The 26,143-nt window shown below is 40.8% G+C and overlaps 1 protein-coding gene across 1 annotated transcript; it reads left to right on the forward strand.

Moving 5' to 3' along the window:
* The first annotated feature begins 1,246 nt into the window (after positions 1-1,246).
* Positions 1,247-26,143, forward strand: rab33a (RAB33A, member RAS oncogene family). Its single transcript, XM_080187587.1, has 2 exons — positions 1,247-1,880; positions 24,028-26,143. The coding sequence occupies exons 1-2, from the start codon at positions 1,626-1,628 to the stop codon at positions 24,466-24,468; spliced, it is 696 nt and encodes a 231-aa protein (XP_080043713.1). The 5' UTR covers positions 1,247-1,625; the 3' UTR covers positions 24,469-26,143.

Below are 26,143 nucleotides of genomic sequence, written 5' to 3' on the forward strand. Positions count from 1 at the left end.
GAACAAGGGGTCACAATCTCAGGATATGGGGTAAGTCATTTAGGATTAAGATGAGGAGAAAGCAGAGAGGATGATGAACTTTTGGAATTCTCTTCCACAGAAGGCTGTGGAGACCAAATCAGTGAATTTATTTAAAAAGAAAAGGGATAGATTTCTAGGCTTGAAAGGTGTCGGGGGGTATGAGGGGAAAGCAAGAATATGCTGTTGAGATAGAGGATCAGCCATGATCAAACTGAATGCCAGAGCGCACTCAAAGAGCCAAATGGCCTACTCCTAGTTTCTATGCTTCTGTCTTGCAAGGTACGCTGAAGATTTGTGAGCCACCACCAGAAGAACTACATATCAATCTTTTCATGTTGGGTGCAGTCAAATCTCACAAAGAAAATTATGTCTGCTACACAAAAGATGGTTAATGATTTGAAATGTGATCTGGAACTTCCTCTCTCCACAGATGCTGCCTGACCTGATTCTCATTACAGGAATGATAATTTTTTTTTAAGAAAGAGAAACATATCAAGTAAAGGCAACAATTAACCAGCTGTAAAATCTTCCGGAAGACTCAACCCACTGGTCAATGTTTTGGTCCCTCCTTTTAATCTCTTCCTTTGGCTTGGAATATACTGTTCCTCATGTCTCTTGGCAGGTTTTCTACATGGCGCTGTTTAAACGTTGGTTGTTCTAGAATTCAAAACCATTCAAGCCAGATTGTATTCCTGTGCTGGGTCCAGTTATTTTTTTTAATCTTCGCAGGGATACCATTTAGGAATTCAACTTTGGGAATCCTGAGTAATAAAGAGGATTGGAAAATCAGCCAAAGTTTGCTGGCACTTGCTGGAAATTGCACGCGGTCTGTCTCAGGACAGGTCACCTCTGAAACTCATCACAGGAGAATGAGGTTCTGTAACATTCCCAGTTTAGGTCCACGGATTTAAAAGAAAATCGAGCCGGGCGACCAGAGGGGGAGGATTTTCTTCCCGTGAAACTGCACCAGTCGCTGCTTTCATGGGGGGAAAAAAAACCGCAAGGGAACAAATCAAGTAGCAATTGTCACATTTTAACAATGAAAAATATAATTTGCGCCAAAGATGAAAAAAAACAGAAGATACTTTGGAATGCTTTAGGTAGACAGATATATTTATCTGGGTGGCACATCCAGCTTTAAGGTGGCCTGCCTGTCAGTGACGGATACTCTGGGCTATGTTATAAGCAGTGCTTTGTCCTGGCGTTCAGCCTCCATCACTGCGTCAATTTCACCTGATCAATTACTGCGTGGCTCCATTAATCAGCACAAAAAAAAAACAACGCGCCCACAGCCAGAGGGGGGAAAAAGAAGCAGCTTTTATCATCAATCCAATTCTGTTCAGTCAAAGTGGTGGGGGGTGGGGGGGGCAAAGAAATCACCCCCAGCAGCAAGCTTCGACCTGCTGCTAACGATGCTCTTACAGACAATCTCAGCCCCGAGCCCCATGTCTTGTGTTTAATTTTTAGGTTGGATGTTTTGACCCTAGCCCCTTCCACCGGTGGATACAAAGTGAGGGCTCCCGGTCCCCCTTCCAACGTGAACAGATCATTTTGTGAAGATTTGTCTCACTTTCGTTAACAGTACAAAGAGGTTAATTTCCAATATGGCAAATCGAGTGGCGGCGAATGGCGAGAGACGGGGCTTCACATCTAAAAAGGTGTCCACTGATTATGAATCGTCTTTGGAACTCTCGGTGCAAGCGCGGATATTTAAAATTATTGTAATCGGCGACTCCAATGTTGGTAAGACGTGTCTGACCTTCAGGTTCTGTGGAGGGACCTTTCCCGACAAGACCGAAGCTACCATAGGAGTAGATTTTCGAGAGAAACCGGTGAATATAGAAGGAGAAACGATCAAGGTAACCAGCCTTATTAGGGACCGAGGTTAATTTTTGACAATAATAACTAATGTGCTTCCTGGTGTATGCGGGCATGATAATTCCTTTTCCCATCCCCATTGACGAAATGTTGATTAGCCCAGTCTACTTGATTTCATCACTGTGCCAGTCTTACTAGGAGTAGACCACTATATGTGACAGAACCAAGGTTCTAGTGATGTCTTCATTTCAAACCTCCCCGTGGGATAGAAAGCCTCACATCCAAACTTGCCGATGAGAAAGATAAGAGAAAGAGATGGAAGCAATTATGAAGAGATATTGATAGATTAGGTAATGGGCAAAGCCGTGTCAAATGGATATTGGTGTAGGCAAATGGTGAGATCACCTTCTTTGGCCTTAAATGGATAGAGAATTGAATTGTTTCTAAATGATGTAAAACTAGAAATGACTTGGAGCTACAGGTACATAACTAAAGTGTACTGGATAGGTATAGAAAAATAATCCAGAAAAGAAAACATGATGCTGGCCATTATATCTGGAAAACTAGGAATGCAATCATGCTTTGGATGTCCAAGTTCATGTTAGACCTATACCTTTTTGATTTGATTTGATTTATTATTGTCATGTATTAGTATCCAGTGAAAAATATTGTTTCTTGTATGCAATACAGACAAAACATACCACACATAGAGAAGGAAAGGACAGAGTGTGGAATGTAGTGTTACAGTCATAGCTCGGGTGTAGAGAGAGATCAATTTAATGCGAGGTAGGTCCATTCAAAAGTGTGACAGCAGGGAAGAAGCTGTTCTTGAGTCAGTTGGTTTGTGATCTCACACTTTTGAATCTTTTTCCCAACAGAAAAAAGATGGAAGAAAGTATGTCTGGGGTGTGAGAGGTCCTGGGTTATGTTGGCTGCTTTTTCAAGGCATCAGGAAGTGTAGACAGTGTCAATGGATGGGAGGCTGGTTTGAGTGATGGACTGAGTTTCATTCACGACCCTTTGTAGTTTCTTGCAGTCTTGGACAGAGCAGGAGCCATACCAAGCTGTGATATAACCAGAAATAATGCTTTGTATGGTGCATCTGTAGAAGTTGATGAGAGTTGTAGTGGAGAGGCCAAATTTCCTTAGTCCCTTGAGAAAGTAGAGCTTGGGAAAGTACAGCTTAGGAATGGTATATTGAACTTGGAAGACATATAATGTAGGTCGTTGATTCAAATGGTACTTGGATTCCAAGGACTAAATTAGAAGGAATTTACACAAATAACTGTTACAGTCCATGGAGTTTAGAAGGGTCATTAAATCAAAGACATCAATGGGAAGCGATAGGGTAGATACAAATAAACTATTCCCATTGGAACATTGTCTAAAAACCAGTGCTAAACGTTTTAGAAATGAAATTAGGAAATGTATCCACATACAAAGGGTGGGAGAAATTTTCAACTCTTACACAAACAGCGGTGTATCAATTTTTAATCTGAAATTGATAGATTTTTGTTATACAAAGGTATGAAGGTATGTGTGGCATGGACAACTATATGGAATTAAGTTGGATATCAGCTACAATCATTGAATGGTGGTACAAGCTTGAGGGATTAACATTAGTGTCCCTGTATCAATGTTCTTGTGTTCCCACATCCACCCTTAATCAGAGTCCTAAATACTTACTGGATAGAACATTAGTTTTCCTTCAACATACTGACCAGAAATATGACTAATTTAGTGCACAAAATGTGAACATACAATAACATTTTGATGAAGTAATCCAGTTTATGAACACACTACATTTTTCACAAATTTTGATTAGCCTTGTCAATAGAATGTTGCTACGCTCCTAAAATCAGCAGACGACAAGTCAGAGAGTGCTACACTGAAACTATCCGGTGCTCCAGTTGACCCGCACTTTGCAAATAATGACAAATTTGTAGTTATCGAGACAAAGTAGAAATATTCAAACCATTGAGAAACTGCATTGATTGATTGAATTGATTCCTTAAATCAGTGTATTGAATTCTGAAGAAGATTGGAGAAATTAGGGCCTCTTCATCCTTGACAGAGGAATCAAAGTCAAGTCAAGATGGTAAAAAATGTTGAAATAGGTAAAATGGGAACCCTACTTCAGATTAAACTGTAATAATAGGCAAAGATGTTCAGAAAGATTGTCAGAAAGTCTTTTATGCAGTGTGATCACCTTGTGAGATGGGGCTTCTGGTGACAGTAATGTACACAAATACTTTGGAATCATTTAAGTGTTAGATAATCAGGCGAGGGGGAAACTAGCTTTTGCTGAATTGATGAGCTAAGGTGGGCCAACTGGCCTGCCTTATCCATGTTTATCTACTGATAAATACTGAGAATTAAACGGTAATGATGTGTAGCTGTCATAGTTTGGCAGGAGGGCATTGATTATACATCAGGCTGTTTTAAGAGCAACAGTATATGTACTTTTCCAGTTCCTTACTATTTCAGTAATTTTTTAAAAAGTCAATAAATTTATCTGTTGTCGATGGTGCAGTTGAAGATTGTGTACAGAATTAGTTTCCTTTCCTTCTATGGTCAGTACTACTAGAATTCCATAATGTGTTTCCACCGCTGGAATCATCTCATTGTTCACTCACTGTCAACCTCATTCCTGAATGGGATTTAAAACAGAACCATCTGTGGGTGGACTATCGGGACTTGTGAAAGAATTAGTAATTTTTAAAGAAAAAATGCAACTTGCTGCAAACAACTTGCACAGCAAAGAAATTGAATGCTTAATACCATTCTCAATGCTTTGTACTGAAAGCAGACCACCTGATCACTTGATGCAAAAATAAACTGGTCATCCTACACTGTGGACAATGAGTCCCATATTGGTTTAACAATATAGATTGCAGCCAGTTCACAGGTAATTCTCCCCATTGTTCTGACTGTTGAATACTTGTTCAGTCCCTTTCCCTTGCTCTATCTCCAGAGCCCTGCAAATAAACTTCTTTGGGTCATAGAAGTTTACAACATGGAAACAAGCCCTTCCACCCAACTTGTCTATGCTACCCTTTTGTTTAAAGCTCCTAAATTAGTCCCAATTGTCCGCATTTGGTCCATATCCCACTATTCCCATCTTACCCATCTAACCGTCTAAATGCTTTTTAAAAGACAGATTTGTACTCGCCTCTACCACCAACTCTGGCAGCTTGTTCCAGACCCTCACCACCTTCTGTGTGAAAAAATTGCCCCTCTGGACCCTTCTGTATCTCTCCTCTCTCACCTTAAACCTATGCCCTCTAGTTTTAGACTTCCCTACCTTTGGGAAAAGATATTAACTATCTAGCTGATCTGTGCCCCTCATTATTTTATAGACCATTAATTTTTATTGATCATTAATAGTGCTCATTAAATTCTTTTGGAAATCATTGGCTACACTATCATCGCCCTTGTAGGCAGCAAGTTCCAGGTCATTACCACTCAATGTGTAAAAAGTGTTTGTCCTCAGATCCCCCACTCATCCCTTGCCAAAAGACATTAAATTGGTGTTTCCTAGTTTTTAGGATCAGCTTTATCCACCTTATCTAAATTTGTCATCAAATTGTACTTCTTTATCAAATCTCCTGTCAATGCCATTTGCTCTGAAGAGAACCACCCCAGCTTTTCCATCTTAACATTTGTAGCTAAAACCCTTCAACCCTGAAATAATTCAGGTAAATCTCTTCTGCACTCTCTCAAAGATCCTCACGTTCCTGTTAAAGTGTGGTGACCAGAATTGGATACAAGATCTTGTATACTTTGTTATTACCCACTTTACATGTCCTGTCTTCAAAGATCTATGCACATGAACCCAAATTATGTCTGTTCCTGCTCAACCTTTGAAAATGTGCCATTAAGTCTATGTTGCCCCTCCCTAAACCTTTTGCCAAAAATGCACCACTCCACAATTCTCTGTATTAAATTCCATCTGCTGTTTGGCTGCCGATATTTAAAATTTTGTGATATTTTCTTTTATAGCTTTTTTATTGTCCTCACTGAGAGCATGATCTTGTAGAATGTTATTCATGGCTCTAATGGCAGGGTTGTGTTGTTCTGTTTTGTCAGGACCCTGCTATGTTCATTTCAACTGCTCAGCTAAATTTCCAGGAAGATTTGGGTTAATGCCATGCCTTGACCAAAGCAATCGGCATTCCTGTTTCAGCAGTAGCGCATTGACCAAAGCTCAATAACTGTAGGATTTGGCATATTGTAGCAATTATTTTCCTTTTGTCAGTAACTTTCTCACCTCAACTTCTCTTCCAATAATGTTGGGGATGATTCCATGAGCACCAAAATCTTGCCTGAATGGATATTATTCCTATGCTGGGAAGCCCAAACCTGCCTTCACCTGATGCATGCTTACACATGTATTTTGATATAAGGTATTGGCTAGCAGTCAGGACTGGGAACTCTTACTGGATTTTTCATTCCTTAACTCAGGGACATTGAGGCCAGTTGTTGCCCCCTCAGTATTACCTTTGTAGAAATCAACTAAGTTCACAAATTTGGGACATTTCTGGCCTACCATTGAATGACTGCGTTGATGAAGGGCAGGTGGAGTTTAATTTAGATAAGAACATAAGAACATAAGAAATAGGAGCAGGAGTAGGCCATCTGGCCCTTCGAGCCTGCCCCGCCATTCAACAAGATCATGGCTGATCTGTCGTGGCTCAGTTCCACATTCCCGCCCTCTCCCCATAACCCTTAATCCCCTCTCTTATCAAAAACCCATCAACCCGCGTCTTAAAAATATTTAGCGAGGCAGCCTCCACCACCTCAACGGGCAGAGAATTCCAGAGATTCACCACCCTTTGAGTGAAGAAGTTCCTTCTCAACTCCATTCTAAACCGCCCCCCCTTTATCTTGAGGCTGTGCCCCCTAGTCCTACTGTCCTTTCTGAGCGGGAAGAGCCTCTCCACCTCTATCCTATCCATCCCATTCATCATCTTATACGTCTCAATGAGATCTCCCCTCATTCTTCTAAACGCTAACGAGTACAAGCCTAGTTTATTCAGCCTCTCCTCATAGCTCAACCCCCTCAACTCCGGTATCAGCCTAGTAAACCTCCTCTGCACTCCCTCCAAGGCCAAAATATTCTTGCGTAAGTACGGCGCCCAAAACTGCACACAGTACTCCAGCTGCGGTCTCACCAATGCCCTATACAGCCGCAGCAAGACCTCCCTACTTTTATATTCAAACCCCCTCGCTATGAAGGCCAGCATCCCATTTGCCTTCCTGACCACCTGCTGTACCTGCAAGCTGGGTTTTTGCGACTCATGCACAAGGACCCCGAGGTCCCTCTGCACCGTCGCCTGCTGCAGTTTTTCGCCACGTAAGTAATAATCCTTCCTACCATTATTCCTACCAAAGTGGACCACCTCGCACTTGCCAACATTAAATTCCATTTGCCAGTTCCTGGCCCATTCGCCCAGCCTATCTAGATCCTTCTGCAGACTCTCCACACCCTCCGCGCAAATTGCCGTTCCACCTGCGAGGTGATGCATTTTGGTAGATAGGGTCAGGGCAGGACTTACCCAGTTAATCGTAGGACATTCGGGTGAGTTATAGAACAAAGAGATCCAGGGGTACAGTTACATAGCTCCTTGAAAGTGAAATCACAGTTGGACAAAATGGTGAAGCAGGCATTCAGCACGCTTGGTTTCATTTGTCAGAACATTGAATATTGGAGTTGGGATGTCTTGTTAAAATTGTATAAGACATTGGTAAGGCCACTCTTGGATTACTGTGTACAGTTCTGCTCACCCTATTATAGAAAGGATATTATTAAACTAGAAAGAGTGCAGTAAAGTTTTAAAGTTTATTTATTAATCACATGTAGACTTACATTAACACTGCAATGAAATTACAATGAAAATCCTGTAGTCATCATGCTCTGGCACTTGTTCGGGTTCACCGAGGGAGAATTTAGCATGGCCAATCCACCTAACCAGCACATTTTTTGGATTGTGGGAGGAAATAGAAGCATCCGGAGGAAATCCACGCAGACATGAGGAGAATGTGCAAACTCCACACAGACAGTAACACAAGCTGGGAATTGAACCCAGGTCCCTGGCGTTGTGAGGCAGCAATGCTAACCACTGTACCACTGTGCTGCCCGTGCAGAAAAGATTTACTAGGATGCCACCAGGACTTGATAGTTTGAGTTATAAGGAGAGGCTGGATAAACTGGGACTTTTTTCACTGGAACGTAGGAGGCTTAGAGGTGATCTTATAGAGATCCATAAAATAGTGACGAGCATAAATCAGCCAGATAGTTAATATCTATTTCCAAAGTTAGGGGAGTCTAAAATTAGAGGGCATAGGTTTAAGGTGAGAGAAGAGAGATACAAAAGGATCCAGTGGAGCAATTTTTTCACATAAAGGGTGGTGAGTGTCTGGAACAAGCTGCCAGAGGTGGTAGTAGAGATGGGTGCAATTTTGTCTTTTAAAAAGCATTTGGACAGTTACATGGTAAGGCTGGTATAGAGGGATGTGGGCCAAATGTAGACAATTGAGACTAACTTAGTTGTTCAATAAAGGGGTGGCGTGGACAAGTTGGGCCGAAGGGCCTGTTTCCATGTTGTAAACCTCTATGACTCTATAACTGGAGGAGCTCCACTGTGACTTTTATATGAAATTGGTGGTGAATTGAACCTGCATCTCACCAATTCATGGCATTGCACATTGTCTATGGATAGTCTAATCCAGATGATCAATCAGTGCTTCTGATCTGTTCCAGTGGGCCACTACAAGGTGAATAGCCTTGTAGTGCATTAACAGCCTCCAAGGATGTGGAGTTGGGGGAGAGGGGAAAAATTCATGCTTCCAGCCCCAATAAGGGGACAGCTGGTGAAGCCGACATTGTTTATTATTTTGTTGATAGGTGAGATATTCAACACATCCTTTTTCTGTATGTATTGTGCTATAACGTGTCTCTTCGAGACTTGTACTGCAGTGCTAGGTGCTCCGTAAATTGTTATGCATCCCGAAAGACCAATAGTGAAGAGATTTAAGAAGGAATTTCTGGAATTTCTTTCATGATTCTCCTCCTCTCCATAACCACGCCCTGTTACTTCGTCTCATTTTGAGGTCCGTGCTTCTATTTTTTTCAAACTTCTTAAGTGTATGGAAGTGGACGAGAAGTAACTCTAGTGGATGTGGGTGAAAGTAAGATTTCAATTTCTTTAAAGGTGTGCCAAACTGATTTTAATGTCATCTTAAACTGCCACACTTCTGAAACTGCCTCATAGCGCCAGGGACCTGGGATCTGGGTGTACAGGTAAACAGGTCACTGAAAGTGGCAACACAGATGGAGAAGGTAGTCAAGAAGGCATATGCAATGCTTGCCTTCATCGGCTGGGGCATTGACTTGGCAAGTCATGTTGCAGCTTTATAGAACCTTAGTTAGGCCGAACTTGGAATATAGTGTTCAGTTCTGGTCGCCACACTACCAGAAATATGTGGAAGCTTTGGAGAGGGTACAGAAAAGATTAACCAGGATGTTGCCTGGTATGGAGGGCATTAGCTATGAGGAGAGGTTGGAGAAACTTGGTTTGTTCTCACTGGAAAGACGAAGGTTGAGGGGAGACCTGATAGGAGTCTACAAGATTATGAGAGGCATGGACAGAGTGGATAGTCAGAAGCAGGGTAGTGGGTACCTGGAACTCGCTGCCAGGGAGATAGTGGAAGCGGATACAATCGTAGCTTTTAAGGAGCTTCTGGACAAACACATGAATAGGATGGGAATAGAGGGACATGGTCCCTGGAAGGGTAGGGGGTTTTAGTTAATTCGGGCAGCATGATCGGTGCAGGCTTGGGAGGCCAAAGGGCCTGTTCCTGTGCTGTCATTTTCTTTGTTCTTTATATTATTGTTCCCGATAGAGTGGACCTGAGTTTACAGACAGCTCAAGGATTTAAAGCAACAGAACGGCTGAGGTTTTTTTCCTCTTACTTATTACTGCTTAATGTGTAGCTTAAAGTTTTGCCCACCCAGGTGTATTGCAGCAATTTGTTTCCAAATAAGTCCTTATATGTTTGATTGAAAACTGAAGGCATTGTGGTGGAATTCAGCTGAACTTTTACAACAAGTGGATAATAGACTTGTAGAATAACCTACTGGTGAAAGACCACTTGAACTGTGCAAACAATATGGTTCATATAAATGTTGAGAAATGTTGGTACACAAAGCAGTCATTTCTTTTAAGCTTTTTTTGCCCTTTGGGAGAATACAAGGCAGAATTTGGGGCCAAGAAACATTCTTGAAATAGAAGTCACTTGAAAGATTCCAAATGATTATGAAATCTGTTTTATTGGATACATGTAATAATGTACTGGATAAACATTTTTAAAAATCCCTCTTTAGCTAGTTAATATCCTTCCTTATTTAAGGGCTGCGTGGCAGGTAGTCTCCTCCAACTTCTGAGTATTTGCTGACATTGCTGGGCATTGAGCAAGAGTGGTTAAATGCAACTCTTTCTCTATAGGAAAACACCTAACCTTGAGTGTTATTGTGGATGAGATTGAGAGTTTTATAGTGAATTCTGCCACAAGCTTCCAAACACTGTGTGGTGCATTAATGGAAGTTGCCGTTGCAAATGTTATGAGCAGTTCCCTTGGGAATCGTTAAGTTTTGGGCAGAATACAATTTCCTTTTCCAGTGCCAAGTGTGTCGTTAACAATATAGTCAAGTGAGACAGTGACATAACTCTTTGGTATGATTCCATGCTGTATCATGCAGTGCAATCCACAAGCTCAGAACAGATGTGAAATGCTTTCCTGGAAAGAGGACAAAATGGATATTGTTGTTGTGTGCATCTGAGCTTCTGAGTGGAACTGTATTGATAAGGAGTTTGAACACACCAGGTTCCTTTTGTCTGCCAATGGACAGGTGCCATGACTGTCGAGGACAGTAATAAACAGAGGTTAAACCGATAAAGAATAACTTTATCAAATTCCATTATGCTTTTTCAGCATCGGGAAAACATGTCTCTTACTAAAATATACTGGCTTGTTTTAAGCTATATCCTGTCAAAGAAAAGTGTGTGGAAATCTTGGGATTTTACCCAGAATTAAAAATGAACAAAACAAATAAAGCATTTTTCTGAAAACTACCAGCATCAAGAGGAAAAAAAAGGCAACTACCAAGTGATGTCGGGTTGCCAACTCCCATTGGAGGTTTGATCATGTGATATCTAATCACATGACATATGCCCACATTGAATTGAACCAACAAAGAATACAACACAGGAACAGGCCCTTCAGGCCTCCAAGCCTGTGCCGAAAATTCTACAAGTGCTATTGGTTTGCCTTATTAAAGGTGGGTCCTCTGTATTTGAGTGTTTTGCTTCTGATTTGATGTTAGTATTTTGTTCCTGATTTGATGTTAGTATTTGCTAGAAATTTTGAGAACCCAAGGCTGTAAGGAGCTGAAGAAAGTGCATAGGTAAAAAGCTTTACTTTTCTCCAGATTCCTAGCAGTATTGACAAAAGGAAGGCATTTCAGTTGAAACAAATTAGACTAGTGGCAAAATTCGTCTGATTTATAACATCAAACAATGAACCAGAATCATATTGGGGGTCAAATAAATTAATTTGCATGCATTTGATCAAACTGTGGTATCACAGTTTGTTGAAAGAAAATGATCTAATCAGATTCCATTTCAAAAATGTTCAATTTTTACATTTTCAAGTGTTATTATTTCCTTGGAGATTCCTGCTGGCACTGGGTCAGGAAAGTTAGGCTGTTAGCAAGCTACATGTCCACACACTATTTTGGGGTTCATGAAGCTGGTGTCAGTTCATGCAGGTCAGCACAAGATGGCGGCATGTTTTGTGAAAGGAATGGCATTTGTGCAATGCCATCTCCTCACCCCCGCCCCAGCACAGAAACCAGAAACCACTCTTTGCAACATTGCTTAAAATTATGGTCCTGAGAGAACAGTGTCAGAGCAACCTTCCCTTCCCCCACCTAACGCCAGAGGGCCAAAATGTTAAGCAGCTGTTGCCTTCACATTCATACTGAGAACACCCTTCGTTTTGCTGCTTTAGTCTGGAGAGCTTTCCCATCAATAGTAGGTGGGCTAGCGAACTGTTTTCTCAAAGAAGCTAAAGATATCTGACATCTGCTGCTACTGCTTTTGTCTGAATCTCATAACCTTACAGATAACATCACTGCATAAAAATCTGTTAGCTTCGCATTATACTTGTTTTGAATGCATAACTTTTGATTTAAATAATTTTTTTATATTGTGTTACAAACTGCGATTCAACAATTTCATCACAAGATTATTGGAAAATAGCAAAAGCATTGTTTCTTGAATCAACAATCCTAGTGTTTAATGAGGAAAGGAGGTTAAATTTACTTTACATATCCAAATTAAATTAACTTTGGAATTTGGTAATTCTGGTGCTGTCTATCATGCTGTCAGTAACAGCCCCTCCATTGTGGCAACAGCATTTATTTGCATTTATATCGTGCCTTCAGCCAATAAAAGGTTCTGCAGAGGCTGGTTACTAGGCTAAAATTAACTCTAAATATATTGAAACAAACCATGAAATCCAAGACTCACCAAAAGAAGTAGCTTTTGTGGCACTTGTTGAGACAGCACCAACTTTGGTAATAGATGCTGGGTGGTTTGGTGTTAGATAGCAATTGAGAGGACTGGATAATGAGGTACATAGTCCAAACACAACTGGATAATGAGGTACACTTTCTAAACACAGCTGTGTAATGAGGTACACAGTCCAAACATAACTGGGTAATGAATTACGCTGTCCCAAACACAACTGAGTAATGAGGTACACAATCCAAATGTAATATCCAAACTATTCTTCTCCATGTGGTCAGCAGCAGCACCTGGGAGATCAATTATTGATTCTGATATAATCTGCAGGGGCTGGCAGCCCCCCTCATTGAGGATGTTTGTTTGGGAAGCAGTTAAAAAAGATCTGCTGTAGTGTTATCAATATGTATTACGGGGCTGGGTAGTGCAAAAGTCAGAGTCAGGCATGTATGGGAAATGAAGGAAATTGTGATAATTTCTGAACAGAAATAGGGAAAACATGGAACTTAACCCTCACTGCAGAATTTGTGCAGGTATGGGGCAGATACTTTATCTACTAATACACTGGAGTGGTTTCCCACATTATTTAAAAATGTCAGACATTCATTAGACACAGAACTCGTTCATCTAACTATAGTGGAAGCTCTTTGTTCTCAAAATTAGGCTGGAAAAGAATGTAGCAGCAATAAATTAAGATCCATTATTTTATTAAAGTGAATAAAGCACTTGTCTGCCTGCATTGGGATCCACTCCCATGTTTGCCAATGAAAATCCATAGGACTTCTGGCATTTTAACAGCCTATACCTTGCCCAGCAGTCAGTAAAACTTATCAAGAAAAGGAAGCCTTCTAAGTCAAGCTTAATAGCTAAAGACAGGATAGAAAAGATAAACCATTTCCAATGGTTGGAGATTCTAGAACTAGGGGGCATGGTCTAAAAATTAGGGTCAGAGAGATGTTCAAAGTGCTTCTACACACAGAGGGTGGTAGAGGTTTGGAATTCATGTCCACAAATGGCAGATGATGCTGGATCAGTTACTATCTTTACTAAACAAAAATTTATCTATCTCGGATTTAAAGATATTAAGAGCCGTGAACCAAAGGTTGGCATGTAGAGTTAGGCCACAGATCAGCCAGAATCTCATTGAATGATGGGACAGGCTTGATGGGCTGAATGGTCTACTCCTGCTCCTATGTTCCTAAAACTTTCCTTAGTCAGGCCAGGAGGAGCAGGAATGATTTAATGGGCTCCACAAAGTTATTCTGAGGCTTCTGGCCTTTCCACTCCACCCCAGTTTCACCCCCGTCCTTGGTGCTGGTGGGAGGCTTGTGGATATTCTCATTGTGGCCTGCCTGAAGCTGGCCAGTTACCTTTTGTCACCAGTTTGGGACAGAGAGATGGCCCAACAGTGAAGCCCAGCTGCTAGAATTAGCTGGGTTGGGCAGCTGTCATTTCTCTTCATTTTGGGAGTTAATATCCACCCTTCTGTTAAATTGGGCCACAGGTTAAACTGACAACAGCAGCAATATACTGAGATTAAAACCTCACGGTTATGGAACTGCCTTCCATCATTCTGTATCACAGCATTCTGCCCAGCCCACTGCACTGTTCTTGTGGCAGGTTATTTATTCCATTCATATTCTCAACACAAATGATATGCATTTAGTAATCAAAATATTGTAATCTTAGGGAATTGACGCTACATTTAGTTGAGTAGCTAAATCCACTTTTCACACGGGTACAGCACCATTTAGAAAATATACAGTTATAGCGTGCTCCCATTCCCACCCCAGCCACGATCAGTTTACAGTGTGCAGGTCAAGAATTAACCAATTACCTTTCTGATGTGGATGTGCCATTGGTGAGACATTCCATCACCAAACCTTGAATAAAATCAACTTGCCAGTTTCTTAGTGAAACACGATTACATCATATTCTAAACAGAGATTTCAGACTGACAGTGATTCATTGTTGTGACGGGAAGGTTTTTATGTCAGAATGCTAGCTCCTTCTCTGAGGAAGCAAGGGGAATATTGTTCGATAGAACACTCTAAGTTACTTCTTGTTGATGCCAAAAGGCTTCCTTGTATTGTGTGGTATGAATCCAGAAAAAGAGCAGGAAATGGAAGTGAGCAGAATGACGATGTGTAAGATACAACCTCTGGCTAGAGCACTTCAGGTATTTCACATGGAGATCTATCCACTGTTAAAACAGACCCTGTGATTCCTATCCACCCCTCCATGATGGTGAAGCCCCAATGTGGCCCAGATCTGACTGCGCCTTCCAACTTCTTCCCCCTCAAGTTGATGATGTCTGTGACCCATTGCCCTTGCCGACCTCTCAATGATTGTGTGGCCCTGGGCCAGGCTTCCCCTGTAGGTTATAGTGTGGGCGAGAACCCTGAGACTAGGGTTGAACATAGGAACAGGAGTAGACCATGCAGCCCATTGAGCCTGTTACATGCACCATCAATATGATCATGGCTGATCATCCATCCCCATATCCCTTGAAAACAGTCATTGATATTTGGAAACCTGTCAATCTCTGCTTTATCCATACTCAATGACAAAACTTTCACTGGCTAGGCCTCTGGGGTAGAGAATTTCAAAGATACTAACCCTCTGAGTAAAGAAAATTCACTTCAACTCACTCCGAAGTGGTTTCTCCCTTATTTTGAAATTGTGTCCCCTTGGTCTAGACTCCTCAGCCAGGGAAAGCATCTTACTTCATCTGCCCTGTCTACTTCTTCGCGCTATTTGCTGAGTTTCAGTGAAATCACCAACCATTCTTTGGAACTCTAGAGAATACTGGCCCAGTTTCCCCATTGTCTCTTCGTAGCATAGTCCCGCCATCCCAGGAACAAGCCTGGTGAACCTTCATTGCATTTCCTCTATGATAATAACATCCTTCCCAAGGTAAGGGGATTAACACTGCACACAGTACTCCAGATGTAGTCTAACTAAGATTCTATATATTAGCATAATACTTCCATCCCTTCCTAATTTCTTGCTGCACCTGCATGTTAGCTTTCAGTGATTTATTGATGAGGACACCCAAATCCATTTGTACATTTACACTTTCTAATCTCGCACAATTTAAGAAATATTCTGCACCCATTCCTCTCATCAAGTGGATTGCCTCACATTTTTTCACATTATGAACTGGATTGTCGGTCTCACACACGTATGCTGCTCAGTGCGAGAACACAAAAACTCCCCTTTCTCCTGCTCCTCCTGCCTCATCAAAGACATACTGGGCTGGGATAGCAGAAAAGGCAACTCACTTCCAGCATCCACTTTCATGTGAATTCTGCTGAGGCCAGCTTGGTGTGTGCACCACAGGAGACAAATGCAAGGTCAGTATCAGTTAAACTTAATTCCTTAGTTCAATGCCAGTGTCCTCCCTTTTCCCTGGTGACCAGGACTTGGGACAAAGTCTGTCTCTCTTGCTACCTGTTCATGTTGGTAAAGGCAAGAAAGGTTTTAGTTAGCTTTGCTGTTTCTTGATGGTCATCTAATGCTTGGTTTCATTGGTCAGAACATTGAAAACAGGAGTTAGGACATCTTGTTGAAGTTATACAAGACGTTGGTAAGGCCACGCTTGGAATACTTGACAGTTCTGGTCACCCTATTATAGAAAGGATATTATTAAACTAGAAAGAGTGCAGAAAGGATTTACTAGGCTGCTACCGGGACTTGATGGTTTGAGTTATAAGGAGAGGCTGGATAAATTTTCTCTGGAGCTTAGGAGGCTTCAAGTGATCTTGTAGAGGTCTATAAAATAATGAGGGGCGCAAAGAACAACACAGCACGGGAAACAGGCCCTTCGGCCCAACGAGCCCGCGCCACCATCTTAACAATATGTTTTTCCTCCTCCACCCTTGACTCATGTCTATGCTTATGGTACCCCCATTGGAAACCAGATTAAGGGGAGAATAATTTAGGGACAATTTGTTACACCAATCAGCTGGATAGTCAATATCTTTTCCCAAATGCAGGGTAGCCTAAAACTAGAGGGCATTGGTTTAAGGTGGGAGGGGAGAGATACAAAAGGGTCCAGAAAGGAGCTGTTTTTTCGCACAGAGGATGGTGAGTGTCTGGAACAAACTGTCAGACGTAGTAGTAGAGGCTGGTACAATTTTGTCTTTTAAAAAGCGTTTGGACGGTTACATGGGTAAGATGGGCATAGAGTGATATGGGCCAAATGCAGACAATTGGATTAGCTTAGGGGTTAAAAAAAAGAGCGGCATGGACAAGTTGGGCCAAAGGGCCTGTTTCCATGCTGTAAACTTCTATGACTCTATTTTCATCCAGTGCACATTTTTAGAATTATCAATATATTGCCTTGACATTTATTTTCTTTGCTCAGCGATGTTACTTGCCATTACACTGTTCTCCCACTGCAGCGTGGTCAGAGAGTTTGGCGGCTAGCCAAATCTCTGTTCAGTGCAGCAGGAAGGGAAAATCCCGCTGGCATGAACTGTGGTAAGATTCCGGCCTTTATGTTTACTGCTACCTTAACTTATTTTGAAATTTAACGTTGTACCAAACCGCTGGTGGTGGCAGTGGTGGCATTGAAAATGTACAAAATAACAGCACATTACTGCGGATGCTGGAATTTGAAACCCAGATTCCAGCATCCACAGTAATTTTCTTTGACAAAGGGTCATCTGGACTCCAAATATCAGCTCTTTTCTCTCTTTACAGATGCTGCCAGACCTGCTGAGATTTTCCAGTGTTTTCTCTTTTGGGTTGGAAATGCACAGCATGCCTGAGAGTATCTGTGAAGAGAGAAGCAGAGGTCGGCGACCTCTCGTCAGAACTAGTATAGACCCTGGGCTTGAGCAGTTAACTTTGCTTCTTGCTCCACAGATGCTGCCTGGCCTGCTGAGTATTTCCTGCGTTTTCTGTAATATTTCAGATTGCCAGTATCTGAGGTACTTCACTTTCCTATTACATGCTCCATGCTGGGCATTGTAAGTGGTTGGTTTCAATTCAAGATGCTTATGTATTTAACACTTAATACAAAGTGTAATTTTTCAGTTAACAAAGCTCATTTGTGTGGATAGAAATAGTACATTATTGCAGGTGAATTGGTTAGTGCTAATTTACTGGAAGATTTTGCCATCTTTAAACTTGGAAGTGAAACCACGCACCAATAGAAAATGTCATGATTAATTCAAGATATTCTCATTTGTATGTAGGATTATTGTTTCTGGTGCTTGTAAAATTCAAGTCTTTTGGATGTTGCTATCCAGATATTGCATAGGGCTAACTTCAAAGAAGTGGAGTTGGTTGCATAATGTAAATGACCAAATATTTGTAATTGTATGACAAAGCCCTGCTTGTAAAGTATATCATACTGAGCCAATGGCAGCCACGATCATAGTGAATGGGAGAGCAGGCTCAAAGGGCCATATAGCCTACTGCAGCTCTTAGTTTCAATGTTTCTGTATTCCTATAAAAGTTGGACTTGCAATGAGCTTTATGAATAGAGCTTAGAGTACAGAAGCAAAGAAGTTTTGATAAACCTATAAAAACACATGCACTGTGGTTCCCAATTCTGGGCACCCGAAGAATTTGAGGGGGTGTGAATAAGAGGCCCGGAAACAGAAAAAGTACCAGGGCCCATCATTTCTCATCTTGGCCCTTATCTGTTGTGTGGTTATTATTGTTGTCTGAGGCAATGCTTCCACTTACCCAGCATCAATTTAGATGTATTGGTATTGTACTGCCGATTCTGAGGTTAGATTTGGCTGGTGTTGGTGCCAATATAACCTATATGCACCGCTGTTACCAGGCACTGGTTGGATATTTGGGTGTTTTTTTTTCAGTTCAGTCTGGATAGTAACCTGCCAATTGAAGGGGATTCCTTGTTGTGTGCATGTTTGAACTGCTAACCAGAGACTGGGGCCATGTTAGGCTTGAGCTATGAATATTAAGATTCCTCTGACCACCACCACCTCCCCCACCCCCCTCCCCTCTGAGAGTGCTGTTATCCAAAGATTGGATGGCAAGGATGGAGAAGATTGTGGTAATGCGGGGATGAAACTATCTTGTTGTTCGTTGCTTGAATGTGTTCGAAGTAAAAGCAAATTACAGCAGATACTGGAATCTGAAACCGAAAGAGAAAATGCTGGGAATTTGCAGCAGGTTAGGCAGCATCTGTAAGGAGAGAAAAGAGCTGATGTTTCGAGTCCAGATGACCCCTTGTCAAAGCTTTGACAAAGGGTCATCTGGACTCAAAACGTCAGCTTATTTCATTCCTTACGGATGCTGCCTGATCTGCTGAGATTTTCCAGCATTTTCTCTTTTGGCTTGATTGCATTCTGCTTGTCAGACGTATGTTTCACTGATAGTTGTTAGTGAGAGTAGTTTGCCAAATGTTTCTGTTTATTCACCACTTGCTCACCCTTGTGTGTTGTGTATAACTAGAATGACAGTCTTCTGATCACTGCTCATGTCTGCTCTGCATTCTGCAGCCAGATTTCAGCAAAATACCCCAAATTATGTATCTTTTCTATGGAATGTTAAAAAATTAAAAGGTCATTGGAGGGGAGGTGAGTTTGAATTTTACAATTCCATTCAACTTGGACCAGTTGGCATTTTCATTCATTTGGGTCTGTTGATTAATAGCCAATTTGGGTTTGAAAATTGCTTCAAGAAGCAGTTCTGTAACAAACCAGACTTTTGGTGCTGTGGACTCAGCTACTTTTAAAATTTGCAACAGAAAACAAAGGTATATGGAGAACGATAATAATACTGATTAAAGAAAAGGATCAACATCTCAGTCTGTCAGTACCCAGAAAAGGTGAACAGAAAATGCTGGAGAAACTCAGCAGGTCTGACAGCACCTGTGGAGAGAATAGAGCCAATGTTACGAGTCAGCAAGAAACCTGACTTGATACCTTGGCTCTATTTTATCTCCACAGATGCTGTCAGATCTGCTGGGTTTCTCCAGCATTTGCTGTTTCAGTTTTAGATTCCAACATCCGCAGTATTTTGCCTTTATCCAGATAAGGTGATACAATTTAGACTGTGTATGAAGGGAGGAATCTTGGCTCTGTATGTGTAATAAAAACACAGCTCTTTACAATTACTCTTCACACCTTTAGATCTGTATGTGGTTTCTTACTTATCTACTGGTCAAAATATTGTTGGCAGTACTGCTGGAAATGGGTCCTATTTCCGTACAACAGGATGGTGTACACCAGTCTCCTAGTCTCCTGTTGTTGATGCCATTTGTTTTGTAGCCCACTCTGGGTCTATGTTCTGTGGCACAAGGCAGATCTGCTTTTTGTGGACAGTTAATATTCCAGGAAAAACATCCACTGGCTGATATGCCTCACGGTCAAATGTTACTTTTTTGCTTAAATGGAAGTCAAAACACTACAGTTGCTGAGTCCCAAGTAGAGGTCTTAACACATGAAATGTTGGCTGACTTTGATTTTGCCCTACAATCCAGAGTATTTCCCGTTTTGTTTTTGTTTGGATTGCATTGTTGGCCTTGTGATGCTCTTAACTGCTCGATCATTGGCAAATTTAGTTTTCAATCATTTGGTCAGCAGATGGAGAGAGTCACAGTGATAGCTCCAACTTCGTAGCTGGGTGAACAAAATGTTAATTATTAGGTTAGAATGAAGACAGCTTGTGTGATTATTGAATTTAATATCTTTGAGCCAGCCTTTAGATCATCCATAGTTTATTCAAAAGGAGCAACATGATGCTGTTGCGTAGTTCCATCAAGCCTTGTGAATTAAACACAAGGGAGTTGTTGATTGTCCTTTTTGACACAGTTACGGGCCATGTGGCTTAAAGGTTAATTACTCCTCCTCGGTACATAAGTAAAGTGACTACACTGTATTTAAAGCTGGCCAGTGATTGTAATGTGAATTCAACTGCATTAATGTCATTAGTGAGCTTGTGATCTGACTCTTTGACTTGGGAGTCCCTCAGGATAATGTGCTGGTTTCAACTACCTTCAGCTGCTTCATCAATGACTTCCTTTCCATCACAAGGCCATGACGGAATACTCACTGATTTATGATTCCTCAGATACTGAAGAAGAGTCATGTCCAAATATAGCAAGATCTGGACAATATTCAGGCTTGAGTGATAAGTGGCAGGTAAAATTTGTACTACATGAGTGCCAAGCAATGACCATCTCCAACAAGAGCAAAGTTAACCATCACCCCTTGACATTCAATGGCATTACCATCATTGAATTTCCTACTATCAACATTTTGCGGATTACCATTAACCAGATGCTGAACTGCACTAGCAATTTAAATACTGTGGCTATGAGGGAAGATCAGAGGCTAGGAAGCCTGTGACGAGCAACTCACCTTCTGACTCCCTAAGCCTGTCCACCATCTCAGGTGAAATGGAATACTGTCCCTTCCTGGATGAGTGCAGATCCAACAACATCAAGAAGCTCAACACCATCCAAGACAAAGCAGCCGGCTTGATTTTTACTCTACCCATAAATATTCACTCCTTCCCTGAGCCACATACTATGGTAGTGTGTATCATCTACAGCATGCACTGCAGGAACTCAGGAGGATCCTTGGACAGCAACTTCCAAACCAATGATTATTACCAGTTGAAGAATAAGAGTAGCAAATACATGGGAACACCACCACCTGGAGGTTCCCCTCTAAGCTACTCCCCATCGTGACTTGGAAATATATCACCATTCCTTCAATGTTGCTGGATCAAAATCTTGGAACTCTTATCCCTACACCCCACCCTAACAGTACTATGAGTGTCCCTACACTACATGGACTGCAGTGATTCAAGAAGGTTGTTCATCACCGCCTTTTCAAGGGCAATTAGTGATGTGCAATGCATGCTGGCCTAGCTAGTGAAGCCCACATCTCTGAAGTCAATTAAAAAATAAGCTATTTGTATCACAAGGCTGCAATGGTCTCTGCCTCAGTCAAATCCTTGGCAAAGTATTTTATTCTTCTTTAATTTGGTAAAAGACATTTCTCCTTTCCTCTTTCCTTTTAGTAATTTTTAAATATATTGTTATGACCAGGATGACTCCCCCTCTTCTGTTGTTGAGTTGGATATAATGCAGTTTGAGTTTTTAGCAAGTGATGTGGCTTTCTATATGTGCTTCATGTTTAATAGCCATTCTGCATTAACAAGCAACATGTTTTAAAATATCTTCATTAAATTTCCTCTTCTTCTTTGAAAAGAAACCTACTTATAATTTTCCTACTCTTGCATCATTCTGGTGAAGTTCTGACTTAACATTCAAAGGTTTGGATGTCCTTTTGTTAATGGGGCATGAAACATGCACAATGTAGTCTAAACCAATGTTTTGCTAAAATCCATCATTGTTTATTCGTCCTCTTTAAAAAGCTGAATTAAATTTTAGGTTTATAATGACTTTATCTGCCCGCACTAGCACTTCTAGGGAATTATAAGAACATAAGAAATAGGAGCAGGAGTAGGCCATCCAGCCCTTCGAGCCTGCCCCGCCATTCAATAAGATCATGGCTGATCTGTCGCTGCTCAGTTCCACTTTCCCGCCCTCTCCCCATAACCCTTAATCCCCTCTCCTATCAAAAACCCATCAACCCGCGTCTTAAAAATATTTAGCGAGGCAGCCTCCACCACTTCAACGGGCAGAGAATTCCAGAGATTCACCACCCTTTGAGTGTACTTATGTACACTCAATGTACTTATGTACTTGAGCCCTGAAATTTCTCTGCTCAGCTGCATCATTTAGCATCATACCATTGAGTATGTTCTACTGTACTTTGTTATTTCTCTTACGGTGTATTACAGCACAGTTATCCACATTAAATTGGGCAAACACCTGGCAGATGCATTCAAGCTATGACTTCTTGAAGTCTTTTATCATCGCTGTTTGTGAAATCTCCCATTTTTATGTATTCAGCAAATTATAAGGTTGTGCTCTCTGTAGTCAAGCCCAAATTATTGAGATATACCTAGAGCAAAGATGGACTTTTGGAATATGCCATTTCTAAACTGAGTAACACCCTAACACATTTTCTAACCATTAGCCAATCCCAATATGTGCTTTGGATATTAATCTTTCTAATGAACCTTTCATGAAACAATTCATCAAATGGGGTTTCAAAAATGCATAATCATTTCATATTAAGTTATAATTAACTCATGCATTGCCGGATGCTTACTAATTAAATTTTACTAATAAATTTTAAAATTATTCCCAAAGCTGACTATGAATCTACAGACTTATTTACTGTTCTCCATCTCTTCTTGAAGAAAGATTTAGCATTGGCTACTCTACAGTCTCGTGGCATAATATGCATAGCAAGGAGGATTGAAACTGTAGTTAAACATTCTATTGTTTCATTTTTAGACATTTTTCAATATCCTGCATCTGCACGAATGTGATTTTCTGGAAGTACTTCATATATATAAAATAGTTGCCACAGAAAGTAGTGAGATAAAAGTTAACATCTGTGTCCATTAAATAATACATTCCTGATGGCAGCGGGTATCTCATCTGAGTGACAACTCTTCATCTTTCAATCAGCACTGTGAGGACTGACAGGCTATTCATTTCAATGTTAAGAATTTACTGAAATTGAGCAGTTCAAACCATTGACTTTTTCTTGTATATTTGCAACAATATGGAGAAACGTTCTTGTTTGTGAGAAGATGATTATTCTCGTAGTGAAGGAGTTCTGGCCATGGTTGCATTGTGCCAAACCTTGGTTTTGATAGTGTAAAGGTGGCAGTTGGGAAAAGATTGTGTAACCATTTAGGGATGTTGCAAGCTTTGGGAAGACCTAATGAAAGAAGGCTTATTTTTCTTGCAATATCAAAAAAGGATGCTGGTTGGTCGCTGTGTGTGTTAATGTTTATACACACCTCGACAGGTTTGATTTTTATTCCATGTTGAGTTAAATGTTCAGATGGATGTTGACAGTCTCTTGGCACCATTCAAAGAATAGAGAGATAATCTTTCCCCTCACCAACATTCCTTTCAACCACACTAAAGAAACTCTCAGCATTTGGTTCAAAACTGTTTATCTTTAATGTTTTCCGATTCTAATGGCAGGCCATTAATCTGAAATGTTAACTCATTCACTGCCAATCACACTGAGTCTTTCCAGCTCTTTATGATTTCATTTAATTTCATTGCCTTTTATGAATGGGATCTTTGCTAAGATTGAAATGTCTGCCATGTTTCTCCATTTAACTGTACAGTATTTAAAAGTCATTGACCTTGTGGAGTTCTTTGAACTGCTTTGAAGATGTGATAGAAATGTTACAGAAGTGACCTGTTTTTCTTTTCCTTTCCCCAGCTGGTGGCAGAACAGTAGGTGTTACAGTTTGTCTCTCTTCGCCTTGACTGTAATTGGAAAATCAAGCAAAGGGCCCACCCATGTATCGATCCACGTCCCAACTCCTGACCCAAGAGACATTTCTCATTTTATCATACATAAAAATCAGTCACTTGATTCAGCATTAATCATTTGGAGGGTTGCTGGCTTCACTAGGGCTGCTTTCCATCATGATTCAGTGTGGGAAGTGGAGGGGTGATGAATAGAATTATTTCATTCACCCTATTGTTTCTTTTATTTCTTTTACTTAGATTCAGGTCTGGGACACAGCTGGCCAAGAACGATTCCGAAAAAGTATGGTGCAACATTATTACAGAAACGTGCATGCTGTGGTATTTGTGTATGATGTGACAAAACTGGCCTCCTTTGAAAACCTCAAAGCGTGGATTGAAGAATGTAACAGCCACTCAGTCTCGCCCAGTGTGCCAAGGGTCCTGGTGGGTAATAAATGTGATCTTACTGATGAGATACAAGTATCTTCCAACATCGCCCTCCGATTTGCAGATGCCAACAACATGCTTTTATTTGAGACGTCGGCAAAGGATCCAAAAGAAAGTGACCACGTGGAATCCATTTTCATGTCGCTGGCATGCAAGCTGAAGGCACAAAAAACATTGACATTCCGAGAGATGGAGAAAAGAGATGGGAAAGTTCATGTACAGTCCAGTGCTAAGAATACGTGTCCATGTTGAGTGGCTTAGTCCATGGAGCTGAGTGAGGCTGAAGCTTTAGACTGTGCCTGCATCAGTTTGTTAAAACTGCTTGTTCTTTACTGTATATGACATTTGAGAAAAATCAGTGAACTTTTGGGATTCCCAAGTCCAAAAAGCTCACTATAATCACAGTTCTTTTATAATAAATCTGGAACCCTTTCAGCAATTTTAAGCTAATTTTGAGATAAACATTGCCGCCTGGAAAAGAGTCTTGTGAAAAGCTGTCAAGTTTATAAATACACAGCAACGTGCAAGGTATTAAGGTGGTGAGATCGCATTGCCAACTATATTGTTAAAGTTCGGGATGCATGAAATAAAAGGGCTACTCCCTCAATCCTGTGCTCTCTTGGAAAACATGTTAAAAGAGGAGGCAGGTCAGAGATTAAGCAGCAACTTGACTCTTCAACCTGTTTTCCCTGCACAGCATTGTTGAATTACTCCATCCAATGGTTCCACCATAGCCATTGATTTGAGATTTACAGCATGCTGTTCCCTAGGGACTGTGATTCTTGAAAGGCACCACTCTTCTAAAAAGCCAAATATCAGTATATATTTAGTGGCAATATTTGTAAATGGATAGATGTTATAATACACCAGAACATTTTTAACTAAACATAAGAAATGGTTTTCTGGGAGGGGGCGATCAGTGAAAATATTCACAGTGGTCTTCTCTGATTCAGAGTTCAGACTCTGGTTCCTGTTCAAGCTTTGGGTTTAAGCCTCTGCTATTGAGTTGGTAGAGACTTGGTCCATCTGCACTGAAAATTTTTGGCAGACTTTGAGTGAAGCAGAAGATAACGATGATGAATTGCGTGAATAATGGAGCTGTTGCAAATGTCTCATACTTTGAGTTTGTGAAGAAAATAAACCTTTTAGCCAGATCAATCTACTAGAACTTGGAAAGGCAACACCAGCCAGTTTTAGTTTGTTTTCCCCCACAATATTTGATCCAAAGATAAGATTATGATTATTGATTGCCAGGTCATAACACTTTGAATTGTGATCCAGTAAAAAGTGGCTGAAGAATGGTTAGCAATCATTAAAAGTCAAGCCTTTGGATCGTCCATTCAATTTGCTTTGAGAAATATCACAAAAAAGTGGGATGTGGCACCGGAAAAGGGAACAAGATTGTACTCCCATGCAATCCTCTTCACATTTTGATTTGTTCAGCACTTTAATTTTTAAAATGGTGCTTTGATTAGTTAAAAGATTACACATTTCTCTTAGAATTCAACAGTCAAATGTCTGAAAAGATGAAAGAAGAAGAAAACACCAGTATCTATTCTAGAAACTAAGATATTAAAGAGTGAATTTAAATGATCAGTTGAAATAATTCTTTTTAGCATCCCCCATACTTGCAGGCTCTTTCGAATGATGGCACATGAAATATATCTTTTACAGTTCAGTACTAATGGACCCATGTTTGAAAATGTGCAAACAGATGCTTTGAATTGTACAGTCAAACAAGACTTGTCAGTGTCCAGACTCTAGAGTTTGATGGCAAATGGAGCTGAGCCTGAGTAAATGTTAGGGATACTGTAGTGATGGAAGTATCGTACTGTAGTTGGTGTAAATTCTTTATGACTGACAGACGCCAAGAGCAGGGCACATCTGTAATTTAATTCAATGTAACTTGTTTCTAATTTAAAAGAAA

This window comes from Carcharhinus amblyrhynchos, chromosome 4 (genome assembly GCF_965287045.1).
Source record: "Carcharhinus amblyrhynchos chromosome 4, sCarAmb.v2.hapA, whole genome shotgun sequence".
NCBI classification, from domain to species: Eukaryota; Metazoa; Chordata; class Chondrichthyes; order Carcharhiniformes; family Carcharhinidae; genus Carcharhinus; species Carcharhinus amblyrhynchos.